The sequence below is a fragment of the Copadichromis virginalis genome, linkage group LG16 (genome assembly GCF_057382275.1).
Source record: "Copadichromis virginalis isolate Kocher_CV1m ecotype Utaka linkage group LG16, C_Virginalis_male_GT1.1, whole genome shotgun sequence".
Taxonomy (NCBI): Eukaryota; Metazoa; Chordata; class Actinopteri; order Cichliformes; family Cichlidae; genus Copadichromis; species Copadichromis virginalis.
The window spans coordinates 9,641,105-9,660,504 of NC_140633.1; the positions used below are offsets into that span (position 1 = coordinate 9,641,105).

The window sequence follows — 19,400 nt, forward strand, 5'->3', positions numbered from 1 at the left end:
TAGTGAAATCTGCATTAAAAAGAAATGCCTGAAGGTAATGCCCAGTTAATAACGTTTCACCATAGTGACTCTTAAAAATACCAGTTTCCCCTTTTTGCTAAGGATCACTGCACTGTTGAATTTTTAAATAAATATGAGGACCCGTGTAGAAAAATTGTGGTGATATATAATAATTTATTTACCTAAAAGCTAATACTTTGTGGATGTATCATTGGGGCAACAATGCTGAGCCCACATCCATTATTACCCCACTAGATGCCAGTGTTTCTCTTTAACCATAAAAAAGGTGTCACCCTTAATTGCTTAAGTATATGTAATGCCACAGCGCTATATTTCCACTAAGTAAAAATGTAAAAAAAAAAAAAAAAAAAAAAAAACCACAATTAAAGGAAAAGGTGCTACAGACTCAGTTGCTTAGTATTTTTATTTCTTATTTTTGTTTTTTGTAAACAGGCATTATTGGAGACAGCCAAATTTCCGGAAGAGCAACTGGTGAGAGTTAGATGGACGAGGAAGCGATATTTGTTTAGGTTTAGCTTGAAGAACGCACGTACTTTTTTTCATCACAAAGTCTGCCTCTTTATAAATAGTTAACATGCCTTTATTTTCCCAAAATCCATTTGACCAAGATGTTGGTAAGTGAATTGTTGTCTCTTTGGCCCTTTGAGTGTGTCACAGCCAGAAGCTAACGATAGGGCCAGTCACACTAGAGGCTAATGCTAGCTTAGCTCGAGTTGTTTATTCGCTAGCGCTACGTGATAAGTTACTTTAGGGCTGCCAATTTTTGTTACAACACCATATACCAGTCCTGCTAGCCTTTGCTAGTTTGTACCTGACATATCGATGTGTTGTCGACCTCTTTTATTAAGTTTCCAGTTCATTTGTTAGTATCAGCGATTGCTTTGTAAGAAAAAAAACTTGGTGATTCATATAAACTCACAGGATAACCGCCATTACAAGATCAGCTGATCCCAAATCAACTCAAAATACGTTTATGGTTCTATTTTTATCTACTTTATCACACAAATACCATTCGTTTAAATCTCCTTTATCTTTTTTCTGTTTTCGTTGAAGCGTATACTTTGTTGATGCTCGAAAACAGTGAAATCCCCATTGCGGTTCACTTGACGTCTCACTTGGGAGGATTTGGTGTTTTCCTTTGTTTTATGTAGAAACTAAATGAGGTTTACATTTTGGTGTATTGGTTAGACAAAAAAAGAAGTGGATTGAAGATGTGTCCGTGGGCTGCAATTGTTAGTGATGCCTGTTTTCAGTATTTGGAGTTGATACGTCATTGGATAGTTAAATGTGAAAATAATATAGTAATGAGTCATTAATGATTACAGTTGTTGAAACCTTTTTTCTCTCCGGCTGATGATTAATTAGAAAAGCTTGGTCAAGACTAATTAATCAATCACTCTCTGGCCTTTCGGGTTTGGTTGTTATCTGTCTGTATTCAGATGGGTGTAAAATTAAAGGAAAACTCTGAATGTTTCACCCCAGCATGGCGATAATCCTGCTGATTTAACATATTGTGGCAGTCTTCTGCTGGCATTGTTTGGGTCAGCATGTCCCTTTAGCGAGAACTGTCAGTGAAAACAAATGTAAGTTGTTCGCAATAATCGCTGATGTCCTATGACCTTCCTGTTCTGATGAATAGTCTCTTCCCACATGACAAACGGGTTATCTATAAGGTATATGAGTTAAATAATATGGACTTCACACTCGTGAGCTCCTAACCCAGTTGAACATTTATGGAAGATTTTGGACCAGTGTGTTAAACCTCACTTTCTACCACCATTTTTTAAACATAAAATAAGGGGATATGTATGTTATTTATTTATTTATTTTTAAAGGGTGTTGTTTTCCTGTAGTTGAGGTCTAGAGTCTTGGAAAATCCATGCCAAGCCTTTCTAATGACCCAGCACCTTTCTAAGACATTTTATATCGTGTTTCCCTTTAATTTGTCAGCTATCCTATGTGTTTTCCTAGGCTTATCCTATGTAAATTTTCATAGACACTTCCTGGCTGAACAGCTTTATCTGACTGTGCAACACTATAGTCCTTGTATGACCATACAATAGAGCACTATTGCACTAGAGAGTCATGGGAGTGACACTATGAGTCGGAAACGTCATACAAGTAATTTGCTACCAGAATATTATGAAACAGTGGCAGGTCACTTTGCATGTCAGAACACCACTTAACATCAATATAGTTTATGTTGTGATTTTTCTTTTAACTCAGAAGATAATGCAGTTCAGTTGTTAATGAGGCTTTTCTTTTAGCTTGTCAGCTGCTGAACGGGTCACAGTTTAAAGTACTTAAATATTTACATGGGATTTCTAAGTGTCTTGTCACAATAGGCCGTTAGGAACAGGTTGCACAATAAAAACAGCAACATGTAGTTGGCTTATAGAACTCTTCCACTCTCATTTTGAGTTCGATAGGTGACAGTATAACATAAATTAGATGTACAATGTGCCAGTTAAGGGCTTGCGGCTCATTTTTATATTACACCATGCATTTGGCATGTCTTCCCACATTTTCTTTGGAGATAAGCAGCCACAATGCCATTGGAGTTATTTTCTCACTGGAGCATATGCACTAAATCCGCATTTTACATATTTCCAGAGAAGGCAACCAATGAAAACAACACAACAGATGACTGGGCACTTATCATGGACATCTGTGATAAGATTGGAACAACAGCCAATGGGTAAGCTTGAAAGAGCCATCTTCCGTTGAATATTAATGGCACATTTTGATTTGAGCAGCCCAGTGGCCCCGGACACTTAATTTGAAAGTGTTTCATACTTGACGACATCAGCAGTACCCCCAATCCACAGGCTGTGTTCCCTTCTGTTGCAGACCAAAGGACAGCTTAAGATCCATTATGAAGAGAGTCAACCACAAAGTGCCTCATGTGGCGATGCAGGCTCTTAATGTAAGTTTGTTGCTTTACTATTTAATTTATTGTATAAAAATGCCATTACAAATAACTGCAAATGTTTAATAAATCAATAGATTGGGTCAAACACCTCTCTAGTTTTGGGGTTAGAAGTACAGTTTACTGGCATTTGGGCTGCAAACCCATTTCCTTTAAAAGGATACAGGAAAGTAGACCCTTTCCACGCCAGTATTATTTAAATGAAATGAGGACTGTGAGACCTGTTTGTCTGAGTCATTGTGAGCTAATACTGTCACATGACCTGCTCTATTCTTAGATTTCTGTCTTTAAATTACTGAGATAATTTCAGACTGTTGTCATCAAATCCCACCTCTAAACTCACCTGCTGTTAAAATGTGCTGTAAATAATGAGTGGCTGTCTTTTTACTGCGATACTTATTTCACTGTCTTGGCTTGCAGTTGCTGGGTGCTTGTGTATCAAACTGTGGCAAAATATTCCACCTGGAAATCTGCTCAAGGGAGTTTTCCAGTGAAGTGAAGAGCATTCTTAACAAGGTATGAAAACTTACCTGGTTTGCGTTTCTTTTTTTTTTTCTTCCTTTTTTGGGGTGGAATCTTATCCAGAGAATTTCTTGTCCATGTAGTCCTTCAAACTCAGAGGAACTTTAAGTTTAATGTTACAGTTAAAATCTTAACCAATGCCAGACTCCATAGCTGTTTGTTTTCATGTCTTCTTTAGGCACACCCTAAGGTATGTGAAAAGCTAAAGGCTCTGATGGTTGAGTGGGCAGAGGACTTTCAGAAAGATCCACAGTTGAGCCTGATTGGGGCCACCATCAAGTCTCTGAAAGAGGAGGGTGTCAGCTTCCCATCCCCATCCTCACAGGTATATTGACATGATGATTCTGAGAAATGTAACAAAGTCATTTAGAAGTCTTATACAGTCTTTACTTTGCAGCAGCTGCAACTGAGTTTTTATTTTATAATTCTTTGTCATACTTGATGCCAGTATAACAGATAAACAAAGTGTAAGTATACTGTATTTGCAGCATAAATAAAGGCCTCTTTTTGTAAAGTATCAGATTTTACATAAGCTGATGTTCTGTTAAACAATATTTCACATCACAATATAAACATTTTACATTGTGTTTTATAGTGACCACACAATCTACCTTCTTTTTTCTACTTGGAAATAGTTTCTTCTTTTAAGCTAGTAATATACATCCCACATCCAGTAGGGTTCACTAGCGTGCTGAGGCTGGAATTGTAGCCATGATTTGACCTCAGGCTAGTGTAGTGATTGTGAAGGTTCAGGCTGGGTGGAGTTTGTCTGTTTTGGAGAGTGTATATATGAGAGGAGCTTAGAGTGGAATTTCCTCTTCACATATTTCACATAATTCTTTGGAGGTTTATGTCATAGAGTCTGACTTGGTAATGGTAAGAGCTGCTTTCTAGTTTCTGTTCTGCTGCTTAATGTGTGTGTGTTTTTTGTTACGCAACAAATCTGTATGTGCCACAGATAAAACTGGACTTTGACATCAGTTTCTCATAAAGCATCTGACATACTTGAAGACTTTAACGCTAATAAAGCTGCCACTGAGGGGATAACTATTGTAGCCTTCAGTAGAAATGTAAATGTGCAACACATCCTTTTCCGCACAATAGACAACTCAGAGCATTAAATAATAAACAACGAATGGCAGTGATGTGAGTTAGGGCTGCGCTGATTTAAGTATTTCGAATAATTTGATGAAAAAAAATTCTCGACACACATTCTTTGCTTCGATGGTTGGTTTAAGGCACGGCTCTGTGGCGCACCATTGTTACAATGGAAACGCCATAAGACTACAAGCAGACCTGCAATACAAACTTTTTTAAGGAGCAGCGTGTGAATAAAAAGTTTGATATTAAGCGCACGCGCACTGATAACACAACAGCAGCAGTGATGATGAAGCTGGTGCAGTTTAATGTGGAGCCAGAGTCTGTTTACACACTGCGACGAGCACATGCAGTTGAACTGTTAACTTAGTCTGAAACATGTTTAAATTATACAGCTTGCTGAGCAGCCGTCCCATTTTACAGGGGTGAGTCTAAAGGGGGACATGAGGTGTACTAGACCATGTTTATTATTTATTAAGATTTTCATACAATTTTTGAGATTTGAAATTGAAATGATGTAAAATACTGTTTTTTTTGGGGGGGGGGGGGGGGGTGCGTTAATATTTAAAAAAAAAAAAAAATTACATCTTTTTTTCCAAGCCTATAAAAATATACATGGCCCAGTAAAACTCTGAGCCACTGATCTGAGGGTTGTTAGGTTGGACAGTGAATTATTGTTAATATTAATTAACGTCTACACCATCATAACGTCTTGTTTTCAGGAGCTCAAAAACTGTGCAACAAAGCAGAGGGCAAACATCAGAATGCTGATATGCTCACTTCTCTTCATAGAAGCCACCACATTCTGCTCTAAAGTTTGCAGTGAATGAGAGTTTGTGTCTGTAAAGACACAAACTCTCATTCACTGCAAACGTAAACAAGCAGAAACACATGTACACAAACTCATAAAGCCTTTGAGGAAGACAGAGTAAAGGTAAATGTTATGGCTTTGACTCTACTTGAGATTTAGAGATATCTTTGCATTTAGGAAAATGTTTTCTTTAAAAAATAAAATTGAGTATGACACGTAAATACAAAGGGTTTGTTTGTTTGTTTTTTGTTGTTCATCATGGATGAAACATACTGAAGTAGTTGATAGCTGCAGCCCTAATATCAGTAGTCTAAAATCCCTTCGATTTTATTTGCTTTCTCATCCTGGCTTTGTTATCACTGGCTGTGCTCCATTTGGCTCTGATGATGGTGCGCTGCATTTCCTTTTTCGGGATAGGCTGGCAAATGTGCCTCAGTGGAGAGCAGGTGGCTCATGTGGCAGCAGGTATGACATTTAATCTCTGTCAGCTAAGGGGAAAAAAGCAGCAGGCAGCGTGACTCAAGCTGTGGCAGCGTTTACCTGTTTATTTATTTACTTATTGTCAGTTTGGATTTGGCCGCACAAACTCAAGCTGTAATGAACCGGTTTTCATTTTTCCCGTTTCTATTGTTTAGCTTCTGGACATAAAATAATTAACGAGACTGCTCCTGGGAGTATTTGTGTCTAAAGGCTAGAGACACATTTCTGAACAATATGTGATACCCAGCATGAACTCCAGGTGGCACCGTGTTTTTAAAAACATTTTGGTTTTTCATTTAAAGTCTTTGTGCTTCATTCTCCCTCAGGTGCACTTATTCTGCACTCTGATCTGACCTTGTCTTTCTATACTGACCACAGGGTTCCAGCACAAAGGCCAACCCATCAACTGCAAGCAAACCAGTGGATGATGACGATCTTGCCAAAGGTAAAGTTAGTGTATTCCATTCATTTTTTTAAATCCAAAAGCTCTACACAGATTTCATAGAAAGTAATCTGATAAAAATACATGTGAAAACCTTTAAATTGATTCTCCGTGGCTGAAAATGTGATTGGAGCACCTGCCTTAGAGCCATTTGCATTTTGAAAATTAAATGAATCTGGAATGTGTGCCAAGTCTGTCTGTGCTGAATACCCTTTCTTCATTTCCACTTCTCTTGTTTATTTTCTTCAGCTATCGAGCTGTCCTTACAGGAGCAGAAGCAGCAGGCAGAGACACGCCCCATGACCATGACCTCTGACCCTCCAAACTATACTAATGGCAGTGGGGGGCAGGAGGCTCGGAAGGTGCGTGCGCTGTACGACTTTGAAGCAGCTGAAGACAACGAGCTGACCTTCAAAGCTGGAGAACTTATCCTAGTGTTGGATGACAGGTAATATTTTATAACACTTCCTGTCATGAATCAGCTCTGCTATATCCTCCCAACCAATAGATAGCACCGTTTTACCGACATTGAATGAAGATCTGGATGTGCAAAAATGAGTTTACTGCAGATGAGTTGTTTACGTAGCTAAAACTGAAAATGTTCATTATCCAGAGAAGGGGACAGGTCTGTCAGGTTAGAGGGCGCATTCAGCCATTAGCTTTGATCTATACTTTACCACTGAAAGTCCCAGAGTATGCACGACCTTTAAGATCAGACAGTCATGTTGCTATATCTTCATGGATGTTGAATATAAATACCATCCCTGCCTTGTAATTTCAGTAATAACCCAAAAATTGATGTAATGTCTAAATAAAATATAAAAATAATATATAAATGAAATGATCTGATGTCAAAAACTAACCTTTGATAAGTTATTATGACATGGCGGTAACCACTCCTCCATGCTCATTAACTGTTTTGAAACAGAAATTTAATCAGTGTGGTTCAAAGTACATGCAGTGCAATAGTAACATCTGTCAGTGATAATAATGTTACAAGGTTTGTTTGCCTGTTGGAGATTCATCCAGAAGTGTGAATATTTTTAATATGAGATATTATTTTTAGGACTTAAATGATCTGTAAATTCTGTTCTGCAAGTAAAACTAGGCAAACGTCAAAATACTTTTTCATACCAAGAGCTCTGAAAACTCACCATAACCGCCTTTTCTGGAGCTGCCAAAGACCACATCAGGGCGAGAATTTTTAGACTTCTTGTTGTAATGGTTTTGACTGGTATGAAGCTTAGCCAGACGCTAAGTATGGCTTTCTCTCAGCTGCTCTTTGACTTTGGTTTTATGTTTCCGTTTACAGTGATCCAAACTGGTGGAAAGGAGAGAACCACAGAGGAGTTGGGCTTTTCCCCTCCAACTTTGTCACAACCAATCTGAATGCAGAGCCAGAGCCAGGTTGGTAGCTCCTTAAGGACAGACTCTTGTTTGTACCTCCTGTTGAGCATATTGATTTTATTTCTAATCAAATTATTTCTAGAGCTGCTAATGTAATTGAACTTTTTCTTTCATAGTTACTTATGTTGATAACCCGGCGACTCCAGAAGAGACAAGCCTGGAAACCAAAATAGAGCCTGAGCCCGTCTTCATTGACGAGGTAGCACATTTCCTCAGCGATTCTTCATTTGCAAATCCATCTCTCAGTTATTTTACCAACACGTATCCGCTCACGTCTTTCTGCAGACAAAGATGGACCGAACGCTGGCACTGCTGCAGAATACAGATCCTGCAGATTCCACTCCTGACTCCCTAGAGCTGATCCAGCTGGAGGGTAAAAACTTTAATGCCACTCTAAATCTAGTCAAACTGTCGCTGTCAGCTGCAGTCAGTGTGAGCCGTGCTTTTGCTTTCTAACCTCATTTCTCCTTTTCTCTCCGTGGATGTAAACAGGTGCATGTGCACAGATGAACCCACTGATTGATGAGAAGCTGCAGGAGATTGACAGGTAATGTGTTAATTATATAACATTTCTCTATTATTAATCAGATTGATCATAATCACGATATGCATAGCAAATGCAAAAGGTTCTTCATCCAGTACTTGGGACTAATGTTTGTTTGTGTGTGTTGCAGGAATCACTCAGAGTTATCAGAGTTGAATGTGAAGGTTTTGGAGGCACTGGAGCTTTACAACAAGCTCATGAATGAGGCTCCATACTACTCGGCCTACTCCAAGATGCAGTCACAGTATCCTCCAGCCAGCTCTGCTGTGGGCATGCAGGTCAGAATAGTCTTACGTGGCTCTGATTGCTAAGAGTGACTCTCAGTCGTAAATGACGTCGAAGCTGAAACCTTGTATACATCCGTGATGTTTAGATAGCAAGCCGAATAGAAAAAATAAACAATGGCTGTTGGCAAAATATTGTTTGTGTATGTAAACATATGGAGAATCAGCAGGACGCAGAGCTCAATCATGCATGTTTTAAGGATGTCTCTAACATGTCTCATTCACACATGTTTTGCCTCTAAACTAGTTACTAATCTTAGACTAGTCCTGATGGCTTGATATTCAGTCAGCATTTTTTTTTTTTTCTTCCCTGGAGAGCGTCACAGGCCGCCGGAGCTTTCTCAGCAGATGCTGTTTTCTTGGTGGTGATTAATGTCACAGTCTTTCCCTGGAGATTTAGAAAACTGTCCACTTCGCATAGCAGGCAAACACCAGAGCTCCTTGCAACTTATTATTTTCCTTTTTCCAACTGTCAGGATTTTATTGCACCTGCAGTAACGGGGACTTGGTTAAAAACAAAAATTTAAAATGACAAAAAATTCTGAAACTGTTAATAATTTAAAACGAGTGTTTTATCAGCATCATTTCTGTATGCTGAATAAAGACTGAACACAGCAGGTCTTCTGTCTGAAGATTATGTAAACTCAACTCTGTTTTCCAATATTATTTAATTTGTAATTGTATAACTGTTTTTTATATTATTGGTATTTGTTCTTTGAATATCTCTGTTGGTGCACGTTTCTCTAGAGGCTGGCTATTTGTGTAACATAGCTCACCAAATCTCATTATTTGGGGCAGCTGCTGGTGACCTGCTACTGACTGAGGATGTTTGTAGCATCTCAGACAATGAAGGTTGTAGTTTCTGGATGTAGCAGTCTCCAACTAGAGCTTAAAGGGTGGTGAAACTAAAAATAGCTTCATTATATGTCTTGAATAAATTCAAAAGATAAGGAAATTGTCATCATAGAGATTTGGATTATACAATTCTTGCGCAGTTCTCTTCATTTGTAATTTGTTTGCATTAATTTCAAGTAGCTTATACAGATTTCTAGGTACAGATGTCCCATAATCACACTGCTATAGGTTTTGGTTGGAGCAAAAACAACACAGCATCAGTTTATATAACATGAAGGATTTTCTTTTTCTTTTGGGGGGGTGGTTAGTGGTCTGAAAGATCTAAATGACTACAAGTTGACTTAAACAGGGCTAGTCGAGGACTAACTCATGCCAATTTTTCAGCTGTCTGTTTAAACAAAATGCAACCAGAGCAATAGGAATGTGTTACAAGACTGCTTTATACCCATCACACTAACACTACTAACTCTACAGTAAGCATATTGCGAGAACTAGCTGTTTATTTAAAAAAATAAGCTACCCATATTAACCACGTGTTATACTAAATAGGCAAAGGGAGAACTGTTAGCACTGTGACAGTCAGGAGGTGGCCAGTTCAAATGAGTTACCAACACAAGATAAAACTGGAAAATCTAATTTACATGTAGATATGAATGCATTGTGAGCAACCCTTCTCCTAATTTACCTTCCTCATGTCTGGTGGCTTAGATTTGGATGTTACAATTTATAAACTGTTAAATATTCACTAATAAATACTACAAACCGCAGTATCGTAGCGTGCCGGCAGCTGCAGCATAGGTGTAGTAACAGGTCAGTATAAACGCCAAAACAAACCAAGCAGCACCTGCTGGGAGTGGTCAACCAGTTTTTCTGGCTCTGTTCTATATTTACTGGGAAATAAGTTCACTGCCAAACTCTGTTACATCCTTTCAGTGCATTCACTTATCAGCACGCTCCTCTCCTGCTCTTCTCAGGGCTACCTTGGACCAGCGGCACCCCCTTATCTTCCCCCATCCATGCCTCAGATCCCCTCTGCACAGCCCTACAATCTGCCCAGCGACCAGCCTGGACCTCTACACTCACTACCGCCAAATGTCTCAGCTCCACCCAACACCTTACCCAACAGCCAAACTGCTCAGCCGCCCTACATGAGGTAAGAATAACACCTCCACCCTTTTAACGAGGACGTTGAAAGTCAGATTTTTAATCACTTGATGTGTCTCCAAATCACCAAAAACATTTTAATTTGTACATCATAATGAACAGTGTAATTGTCACTGACATAGCCGTCACATCACAAGGGAAAATAACAAAAACTTGTGATACGCTTTTCTTCTCTCATAAATATACAGTGGTGTGAAGAAGCGTTTGCCCTCTTCCTGATTTCCTTTCTCTTGTATGTTTGTCACACTTAAATGTTTCAGATCATCAAACAAATTTACATTTAAACAAAGATAACATAAGTAAACACAATGGAGTTTCTAAATGATGGTGTTTATTATTAAGGGGGAAAAAAACAGTACCGAAGCATTCGGGCACGCACATCCAGACTGTGCAACAGCTTTTTTCCACAAGCCATCCGTCTCCTCAGCAAAAAGGGACTGACTGATAAACACGCACACACACACATACACTAACATTATCACTCAGCTTAACTCAAATACCTCAAAACATTGAGACTGGACTGACTAACCAACACAAGCGCAAACACACTGACCTACACCACCAAACCATCGCACACACCAACCTGTAAATGCTCTTTTGCACAATATTATTACTAGATATATTATATATTATTATTTTTTTTGCACTAACTTGTCTTGTAGCACCTTGGTTCCTGGAGGAACGCTGTTTCGCCTCACTGTGTATTTTTAAACTGTATATGGTTGAAGTGACAATAAAGTTGAACTTGAACTTGAACAAAGTTATGATGACCCTGTGTGAAAAAGTGATTGCCCCCTAATCCTAATAACGGGTTGGGCCACCATTAGCGGTTTTACAGCCCCATGGAGAAATTTTAGCCCATTCATCTTTGCGGAATTGTTGTAATTCAGCATGAACCACGTTTTTGAGGTCATGCCACAGCATCTCAATCAGATTCAGGTGAGGACTTAAATCCTGACCTAAATCCAAGTCTTCATTTTGTTTTCGTAATCCATGCAGAGGTGGGCTTGCTGGTTTGTTTTGGGTCATTGTCCTGCTGCAGAACCCAAGTGAGCTTCAGCCTGAGATCACAAACAGATGGCTGAACATTCTCTTCAGGGTGTTTTCTAGTCTTCCAGGTCCTGAGGCACTAAACAGCCCCAGACCATGACACTACCACCTCCATATTTTACTGTATGATGTTCCTTTTCTGAAATGCTGTATTACTTTCACGCCAGATGTAACGGGACACACACCTTCCAAAAAGTTCATCTTTTGTCTCGCCAGTCAACGGAGTATTTTATTAGAAGTCTTTGGGGATCATCAAAATCCCCAAGTCTTTATCTTTTCTGTCAAACCTGAGACGAGCCTTTAGGTTCCTTTGGCTCAGCAGTGGTTTGCAGGCCATTTTTGCCCAGTCTCTTTATTATGGTGGAGTCATGAACTTGCAGGCATGCAGTTCTTTGGATGTTGTTCAGGGGTCTGCTGTGATCTCTTGGCTGAGTCGTCACTGCGCTCTTGGGGTAATTTTGGTCAGCCGGTACCTCCTGGGAAGTTTCACCGCTGTTCCATGTTTTCGCAATTTGTGGATAATGACTCTCACTGTGGTTTGCTGGAGTCCCACAGCTTTAGAAATGTCTCTGTAACCTTTTGTAGACTGAGATTATGTTGTTCTTATTGGATCGTGGCATGATGTCTAGCTTTTGAGGATCTTTTGGTCTACTCCGCTTTGATCGGGCAGGTCCTATTTAAGTGATTTCTTCATTGAGGAAAGGTGTAGCAGCAATCAGGCCTGGGTGTTCATAAACACTTTAATTTAGAAACTGCATTTTGTGTTTACTTGTGTTATCTTTATCTAATATTTAAATTTGTTTGATGATCTGAAACATTTAAGTGTGACAAATACACACACAAAAAAAAACAGGAAATCAGGAAGAGGAAAAACACTTTTTCACACCAATGTGTTACTATGGAAACACTCTTTTAGAAAACCGAATTTGATCACTACTAACAAAATCATATTACCTACCAATCATATTTCTCTAGAGGATGTATTGAAATGATAGATTCATGAATTTGTTGACCTAAATGTCACTTGTGGATTTATTTCACAGCAGTGGTTTGAACGCTCCGTACATGAGCCAAGCCACAGGAGCTCCTTACCCACCTCAGGCAGGCATGACCATGGATATGTCAGCCTACCACAACTCCAGCATGCCTCCTGTGTCCTATCCTGTAGCAGCTCCCCCTCACCAGGCTCCTCAGCAGCAGCAGCAGCAGGCAGCATATTATCAGCAGCCTCTTCTGTAAAACTAACACAGGGCAGACCTGAGAAGATGCACCCTTCAGATATTTCAGTTGCTAGTTGTGTGTTCATTTGGTTTACCTAGCACGCATGTGTGTGTCAGGTTATTGCTTTAGGAAAATTCCTTTGGCTTTTTGTTTTTGTTTTTTGTTTTGTTTAGTTTTTTTGTGCCTGTCAAGCCGAACAGGACACCCCCTGGAAAGCTGAAATAACTGATGCGTGTATGTAACGCAGGTCTGCTATGCATCCAAGTCAAAACTCGGCTACTGTATGTGAGGCTTAACACGGCACCGAGAGTTTTCTTAGTCTCCTCGTTTATCATGGGTGACTCAAAGCAATGCTGGTTTTCTCAAACATCATCAGTCGGCACGAAGAAGAGTTGGTTTTGCTGTACAGGACCATGCAACAAGCCGTCATTGTCTAATTTGTTTAGGAAATTAGCATATTACAAATAATACATCAACACCATGCTGTTTCGGAATTGAACTGCGAGTCTTCTTATTGGTTAAAGAGGATTAGTCCACACTAGCCTAGATGAGATAAAATGTTATTTTCTTCTTTGTGTATGATCTGTTCACACAACCTTGTCTGCAGACGCAGCATTTTGGCAGCCCTTAAAGCCTAATACATCGACGGTGCGATAACGTGCTCAAGTTGGAATAAAATCGAGTAAAGTATTCCTTGTAGCTCTGAGAGTGAAATGCAAGCAGCGTCCAAGTCTTGTGCACAAGTGTGGCTATCAAAATCTCTTTCCTGAGAGGGATCGCTGAGAAAGCCAGCAAAAAAATTAAACAGCCTGCAAGCATGTAGAGTAAATGTGAATAAAAACACAATCATATGTTGTAATGTAGGCAAGGAAAATGGAACAGTTACTGGTTTGTTTGTTTTTCTTGTTTAAGTCTGCAAGTGGATTCATATGAAGGTATGAGCCGTTTATCCTGATCATCATCTTGATTGCAACACTCAGCTGATGTAGTTTATTCATCTGCAAAGACTGAATTCGTGAGTTCCAGCTCAGGTGCTCTCTTCAGCACAAACATGTGCAGGTACTTAAAAGGCCAGATCTCCCATTTCACTGTTCTCATCACCAGCCACCAACGCTGTAGCTGATCAGTGTCTCTAACAGAATTTAGAAGTGCAAACTCTATTTCTCAATTGTCAGATATGTTAACATTGTAAATAATTCAGAAATGACGTTCCCATAGACTCTTTGCCTTGTGCATTCTATGATTACATTTGACATATTTAATTATGTGTGTGTGCACATTTGTTTTTTTTTCTCCATGTTTGTGTGTGTTTGAATACTTTCCCAAGAAGAGGTTCGTTGTCAATGTAAAGCGACACTGATTTTCAAAGGTTTGGGTGAATGGATAATAGATAAACGTCTGAATGGGTTTGGTAGTCTGGTAAAATGCTGCATCTCTTCATGGTTCTAACATCATTCTGTCTCTTCTATGTTTTATGCAAATCCACAGCACATTCTTTAATGTGTATGTACTAAAACGTCATAATTGTCATCAGCATTGCCTGTACTTTGATATATATATATATATATATATATATATATATATATATATATATATATATATATATATATGTGTGGAGACATGAAAAAAGTGGGTAATTATTTTTACTGGGCTTCTGCTTTTACTTTTATTTTCTTGGCAAAATGTAAACAACAACATTTTTTTAAATACACAAAAAAATCTTTAGTCAAACTGAAGAAATAGATGTTTTTCCCTCCACTTAAATTAAGAGCTCTCATACAGTCTTTTGGGCTGCTGCAGTAACTCCACACTTCTAACTTTAGCCAGAACTCAATTTCTGTTAAGCACCTCTAATGTTAAAGGCAGTGTATATTAGATGTAAAATATCTGGATTTGTCAGTGACTTTGGCATTGCACCTTAGCTTTGTAAACATTTTATTTTACCACTGAATGCCTTGTTCTTCTGTAGAAATCAAACACAACGTTGGGAAGCGACTTCTGTCTCTGAATCCTCTGGACGTGTATAATTGTTTATATTTGAAATATCCCAGGAAACGTTGTGTCATCCAGGATTTTAAAACTGCTTTTGTAACAGAGCAAACTGTATAATATTCTTCAATAAATATACTTTGAAATAAGAGAAACGGCGTGTGTGGAAGTTGATTTTGTTCTTTTAGCGCCGATTCCTCTGAAGCTGTTGAAGTAATTACATTTGTACAATTAAGAGAAGGGTGATTAAAATAGAAACTGTCCACCTACAGTAATTAGCCTCTGCTATTCCCTGCACACATCCTCATCTGCATGACACGTACAATCCAATAATATGCTCTACCCAGAAGACATGATTTATTAATTGCACTTGGCCTTTTTATAGCTTCTTTTTTTCTTTCTATTGGATACACTGGAGGTTATGTGAATGCTAGAGATGGTTATGGGTAGCAAAGTGCAGGTAAAACTGTTCTTCAGTTGCAAAGTCAGATTCTTGCCTGCTCTTCCAGGATACGTGGGAGTGTGAATAAATGTTTTCGAGATTGTCTGAAAACAGCACAGCTGGTGCCTTGGTCTGCTGAGGATGGTTGAGAAGATTCCCTCATCTGTTGTTTGTCCTCGTGAGATATTTTTGAGTTGAAAATTGGCCTGTTTTTAAGTGAAGAATGCGGCACGAAACTGGTGGAAAGTGATTACGTAGGGCTGCAAATGTGTTTATTGGAATATTTTAGTTTAGCATATAATTTTACCTGTTTACAGTTACCACTTCTCATGAAAACATTTGGAGAAAACGCACTTGAATATTCATGACTGAGTCATTCTAGCAGTGTGCCATAATAAACGGTAAATAAGAATAAATAATAAGTAGGACCGTGGTCGATCTTTATGGAGGATACTGTGGTTTTATATACCTTATGAGGGTGCTCTATCAGTACTTTACTGCAGCCACCTTCATTTTGTTGCTTGTCTGTGGGTCAGATAGATCACAAAAATGACCATTTGTAAAACGCAAGCTTCTGAAAAGTTGATAAAGAACCTGGCATCAAAGTATGGACCAATCTGAGAAATCAGAGTGAAATTAAATCTGTAGAGCAGTGGTGTGAAACATAAGGCCTAGGGACCAGGATCGGTCAGCAAAGATTCAAATCCGGCCCACTGAACAGCTTTGAAATAATGTGAAGGAGGGCATAGATTTTGGACTTGCAAGAGAGTCTGAACAGTAATTTACGGCCAGGGGCGGATCTTGAGAAATTTTCTTAGGGTGGCATGAGGGTGGCAAAGAAATCAAATGGGGTGGCTAAATCGAACCCCCCCCCCCCCCAAAAAAAACAAAACCCCACTCATGCAGGTGGTTACATATGGTTAAAATGATTCAAATGCAGTAAGTATACAAGTTTTTCATATAAATAAAGTCTATAACTTAATTATTGGCTGTTGTCCACATAATTACACACTTTAGTTACATAAAACATGTGAGTTTTGACCTTATGTACTGTATAGCCTGTATGATAAATAAATATGTAGCCAATAAGTATAAAATCCAGAAAGTTACACAACATGAGGTGCTTCATTTACAAACACAAGTCTAACTTAAGTTTCACTGTTTTTTGTTATAAAACAATCACATTGTTACAGCTTAAATTACACAAAATGTCAGAAATCTGCACTGTCATGAACAAAAATGTAAACCTAATTTTTCATGATTTGTTGGATTAACCCACTGAGGTCTAAAATACAACCGGCCATTTTTGACTCCTTTTGAGTTTACGTTTGTATTTCACCCTCAGATTGTTTAATTTTATTTTTTCTTTTCAGAACTCTTTTCAACTGAATTTATTTATTTATTTATTTTACTTTCTTTTTATTGTTTTTCTTTAAACATTATACATGGGGTAGGGGGGTAACAACAAAACAACAACAACAACAACAAAAAGATAAATACAACAGGTAGGATAACAAAAAAACATGTTGGATCTCCTTGTTTCTACAGTTTGATCATTTCTCATTATCAATATGTTGGTCTTTAACCTGTTGGGTTTATGTACTCAGTCCATTTCTCCCACTTTTTATGGTATTGATCTTCCTGAGTTCTTATTCTGTAGGTCAATTGTTCCATAGTTTGTATTTCATCTATAATTTTGATCCATTCGTCCTGTGATGGTGGGTCTATCTTGTTCCATTTTCTTGTAATTGCCTTTTTACAGGCAAAAAACAACTACATTCAGCTCAACTGAATGTAGTTGTTTTGACTGACATACTGCATTAGTATTACTGATCTGAAATCACACAAAGAACTTAAGCTCCTAGTAGTATTTTTTACTGTAAAAAAAAAAAAAACACAGACATGTTGAGTAAATTTTTATAACTTGAAATGCAAATATAAATTGTACATTTTGTAAACATATACAACTATTTATCTAAAAATGCAGCCAATACACCTGCCGTTTTTTTCATTTTGTACAACCATTTAAAAATATTACTGAAACTAAAATGAGAGAACAATCAGGTGTCGCAATAAGATGCCCCACAAATGATGTGTGTCAGTAAAAAAAAAAAAAGTTTGTCCACCAAAAGACAGAAGAGCACAGGGATAAACCTGCAGGCCTGACAACAGGAGGTGTATCACTCCGCTGGTTTTCTACTTAGTAACAGTGTTTACGTTGCAAATGTGCCTTTGTGACATTCATTAGTGCCCTCACTGACACACAAAACAAAACGACTACATAACAGAACAACTACACAAGACAACACAACACACTAAGTATACACTCCACACTAAACGTCACAAATCTCCCACATCAAAAATTCTCTCTCTCTCTCTCTCACTCGCTCGCTCTGTCTCGCTGCTGTTACCTTCACTCCTAAAACTTTTCCCTCTTCCTAAACAACCAAATCCCACGTGTTGACTTTTTTTTAAATTGGGCAACATGGTACATTTTTCCACCGATAGGAAAGAGGTGGCTTTTTTCCTTTCTTTACTGTTTTCGCGCTGTCCTTAGAAAATGCTTAAAACACACGCACACAAACGTGATGACAGTATTTAGAAAAAAGCGTGGCTCATATATATTATCATAACTCTGGATTTACTGGCCTGTAATTAAAATTAAAAAACTTTGAAGTCCGAACTTTCAAAGTGGGCTGAATGCAGCTTGTTGCTATGTCAGCTTATATCAGTCATGTGATTTGGAGGTGCAGCGTGTCCGTGGACCACAGAGGGTTAATAACACTCATCTTCCTTCCATTTCCAGAGTTTAACATCCAACCACCTGTGTAAAATCCAAAATTCCCATGGTGTTGTTCAAAATGTGCTCTGGCACGATCATAAACATCGCTTGCTACTGAAAACAAGAAAAAAGCAGGTCCTGCTATGGGTTGAACCATTTGTTAATGGTGCAGGGGGGGGGAACACTATGCAATATATTAAGTTTTAGCATTTATATTCGCTGTTGACTGCAACTACGCTCAAACTGTTAATGCTATCTTATTTTAATAAACAACACTGTCATATGCAAAACTAGGGTGGCACTTGGGGTGGCAAGGGATCATCGCTGGCTGATGGTGCGATATGGCAGCCTCGCTTCTGTCAGTCTTCCCCAGGGCAGCTGTGGCTACAACCATAGTTTGCCTCCACCAGTGTGTGAATGCGAGAGTGAATGAATAGTGGCATTGTAAAGCGCTTTGGGTGCCTTGAAAAGCGCTATATAAATCCAATCCATTATTATTATTATTATTATTTTAGGGTGGCACTTGCCACCCCATGCCACCCTTCTAGATCCGCACCTGTTTACGGCACATTTATTTATTTGTGATTCCTTTCATTTACTACAAAAGCATTTATTTATCGTGTAGACGAACCAGACTTGCTGTTAGAACTGCACTTCTTTTTTTATGTATATAAAACTAGATTAAATGTGTAGTTAAACATCTTCACACCAAGAGAAAAGGAAGTTTCGCTTGTTCGGCCCACTGACTACTTAAGATGAAAATGATCTGTATGTGGCCCAGGAAGTAAAATGAGGCTGACGTCCCTGCTGTAGACAGTGTTGGGGAGTAACGGAATACATGTACCGCCGTTACGTATTTAAAATACAAAATATTAGTAACTGTATTCCGTTACAGTTACCGTTTAAAAAGGTGGTATTCAGAATACAGTTACTTTGTTGAAATAAATGGATTACACTGCGGTACTTTCCTGTTTCATATTGTCGCGGGTCAGGACTGTTTGGGTTTTGTTTGACAGCTACGTTCTGTTGTTCCAGGCAGCAGCAGCGTTACGGTTGCCATGGTTACAGGGCAACGCTCTCTCTCTCTCTGCGACTTAGTGTTTCCTGGGTGAGAGAGCCCTTTTTGTTGTTGTTGTTGTGCTAAGCTAACAGGCAGAATGCTACAAGCATAGCTCTAAAGAATGTAGCATCACGGGCAGTATAGTCCGTGCTGCAGGGAGAATGGACTGCCATACACGTTATGTGTCTGTGAGCGCGAGGAGGGAGAAAAAGGGGAGTGGAAAGGTACGAGTTGTCATTAGGGTTGCCAACTCCCTGAAAAATAAATAAGGGACACCTCGTGGCCAGGGCCGGGCGACC

At 38.8% G+C, this 19,400-nt stretch overlaps 1 protein-coding gene across 2 annotated transcripts; it reads left to right on the forward strand.

Moving 5' to 3' along the window:
• Positions 1-475: 475 nt before the first annotated feature.
• On the forward strand, positions 476-14,966 carry stam2 (signal transducing adaptor molecule (SH3 domain and ITAM motif) 2). 2 transcript variants are annotated; one of them, XM_085435184.1, is made up of 14 exons: positions 476-635; positions 2,635-2,719; positions 2,872-2,947; positions 3,371-3,466; positions 3,651-3,797; positions 6,240-6,306; positions 6,553-6,751; positions 7,616-7,710; positions 7,827-7,909; positions 7,996-8,083; positions 8,203-8,257; positions 8,385-8,532; positions 10,368-10,546; positions 12,651-14,966. In XM_085435184.1, the coding sequence occupies exons 1-14, from the start codon at positions 596-598 to the stop codon at positions 12,844-12,846; spliced, it is 1,554 nt and encodes a 517-aa protein (XP_085291310.1). In that variant the 5' UTR covers positions 476-595; the 3' UTR covers positions 12,847-14,966. The 2 variants fall into 2 exon arrangements, with proteins under 2 accessions (XP_085291310.1, XP_085291311.1); XM_085435185.1 differs by having other exon boundaries at positions 12,654-14,966.
• Positions 14,967-19,400: the final 4,434 nt, after the last annotated feature.

What these genes read in the sequence shown, in the direction of transcription:
- stam2 (XM_085435184.1), top strand. Translation starts at nt 596, where the DNA reads ATGCCTTTATTTTCCCAAAATCCATTTGACCAAGATGTTG. An exon ending in TGATGACGATCTTGCCAAAG is followed by an intron (nt 6,307 to 6,552) that starts GTAAAGTTAGTG and finishes TATTTTCTTCAG; the next exon opens with CTATCGAGCTGTCCTTACAG. An exon ending in AGAGCTGATCCAGCTGGAGG is followed by an intron (nt 8,084 to 8,202) that starts GTAAAAACTTTA and finishes GGATGTAAACAG; the next exon opens with GTGCATGTGCACAGATGAAC.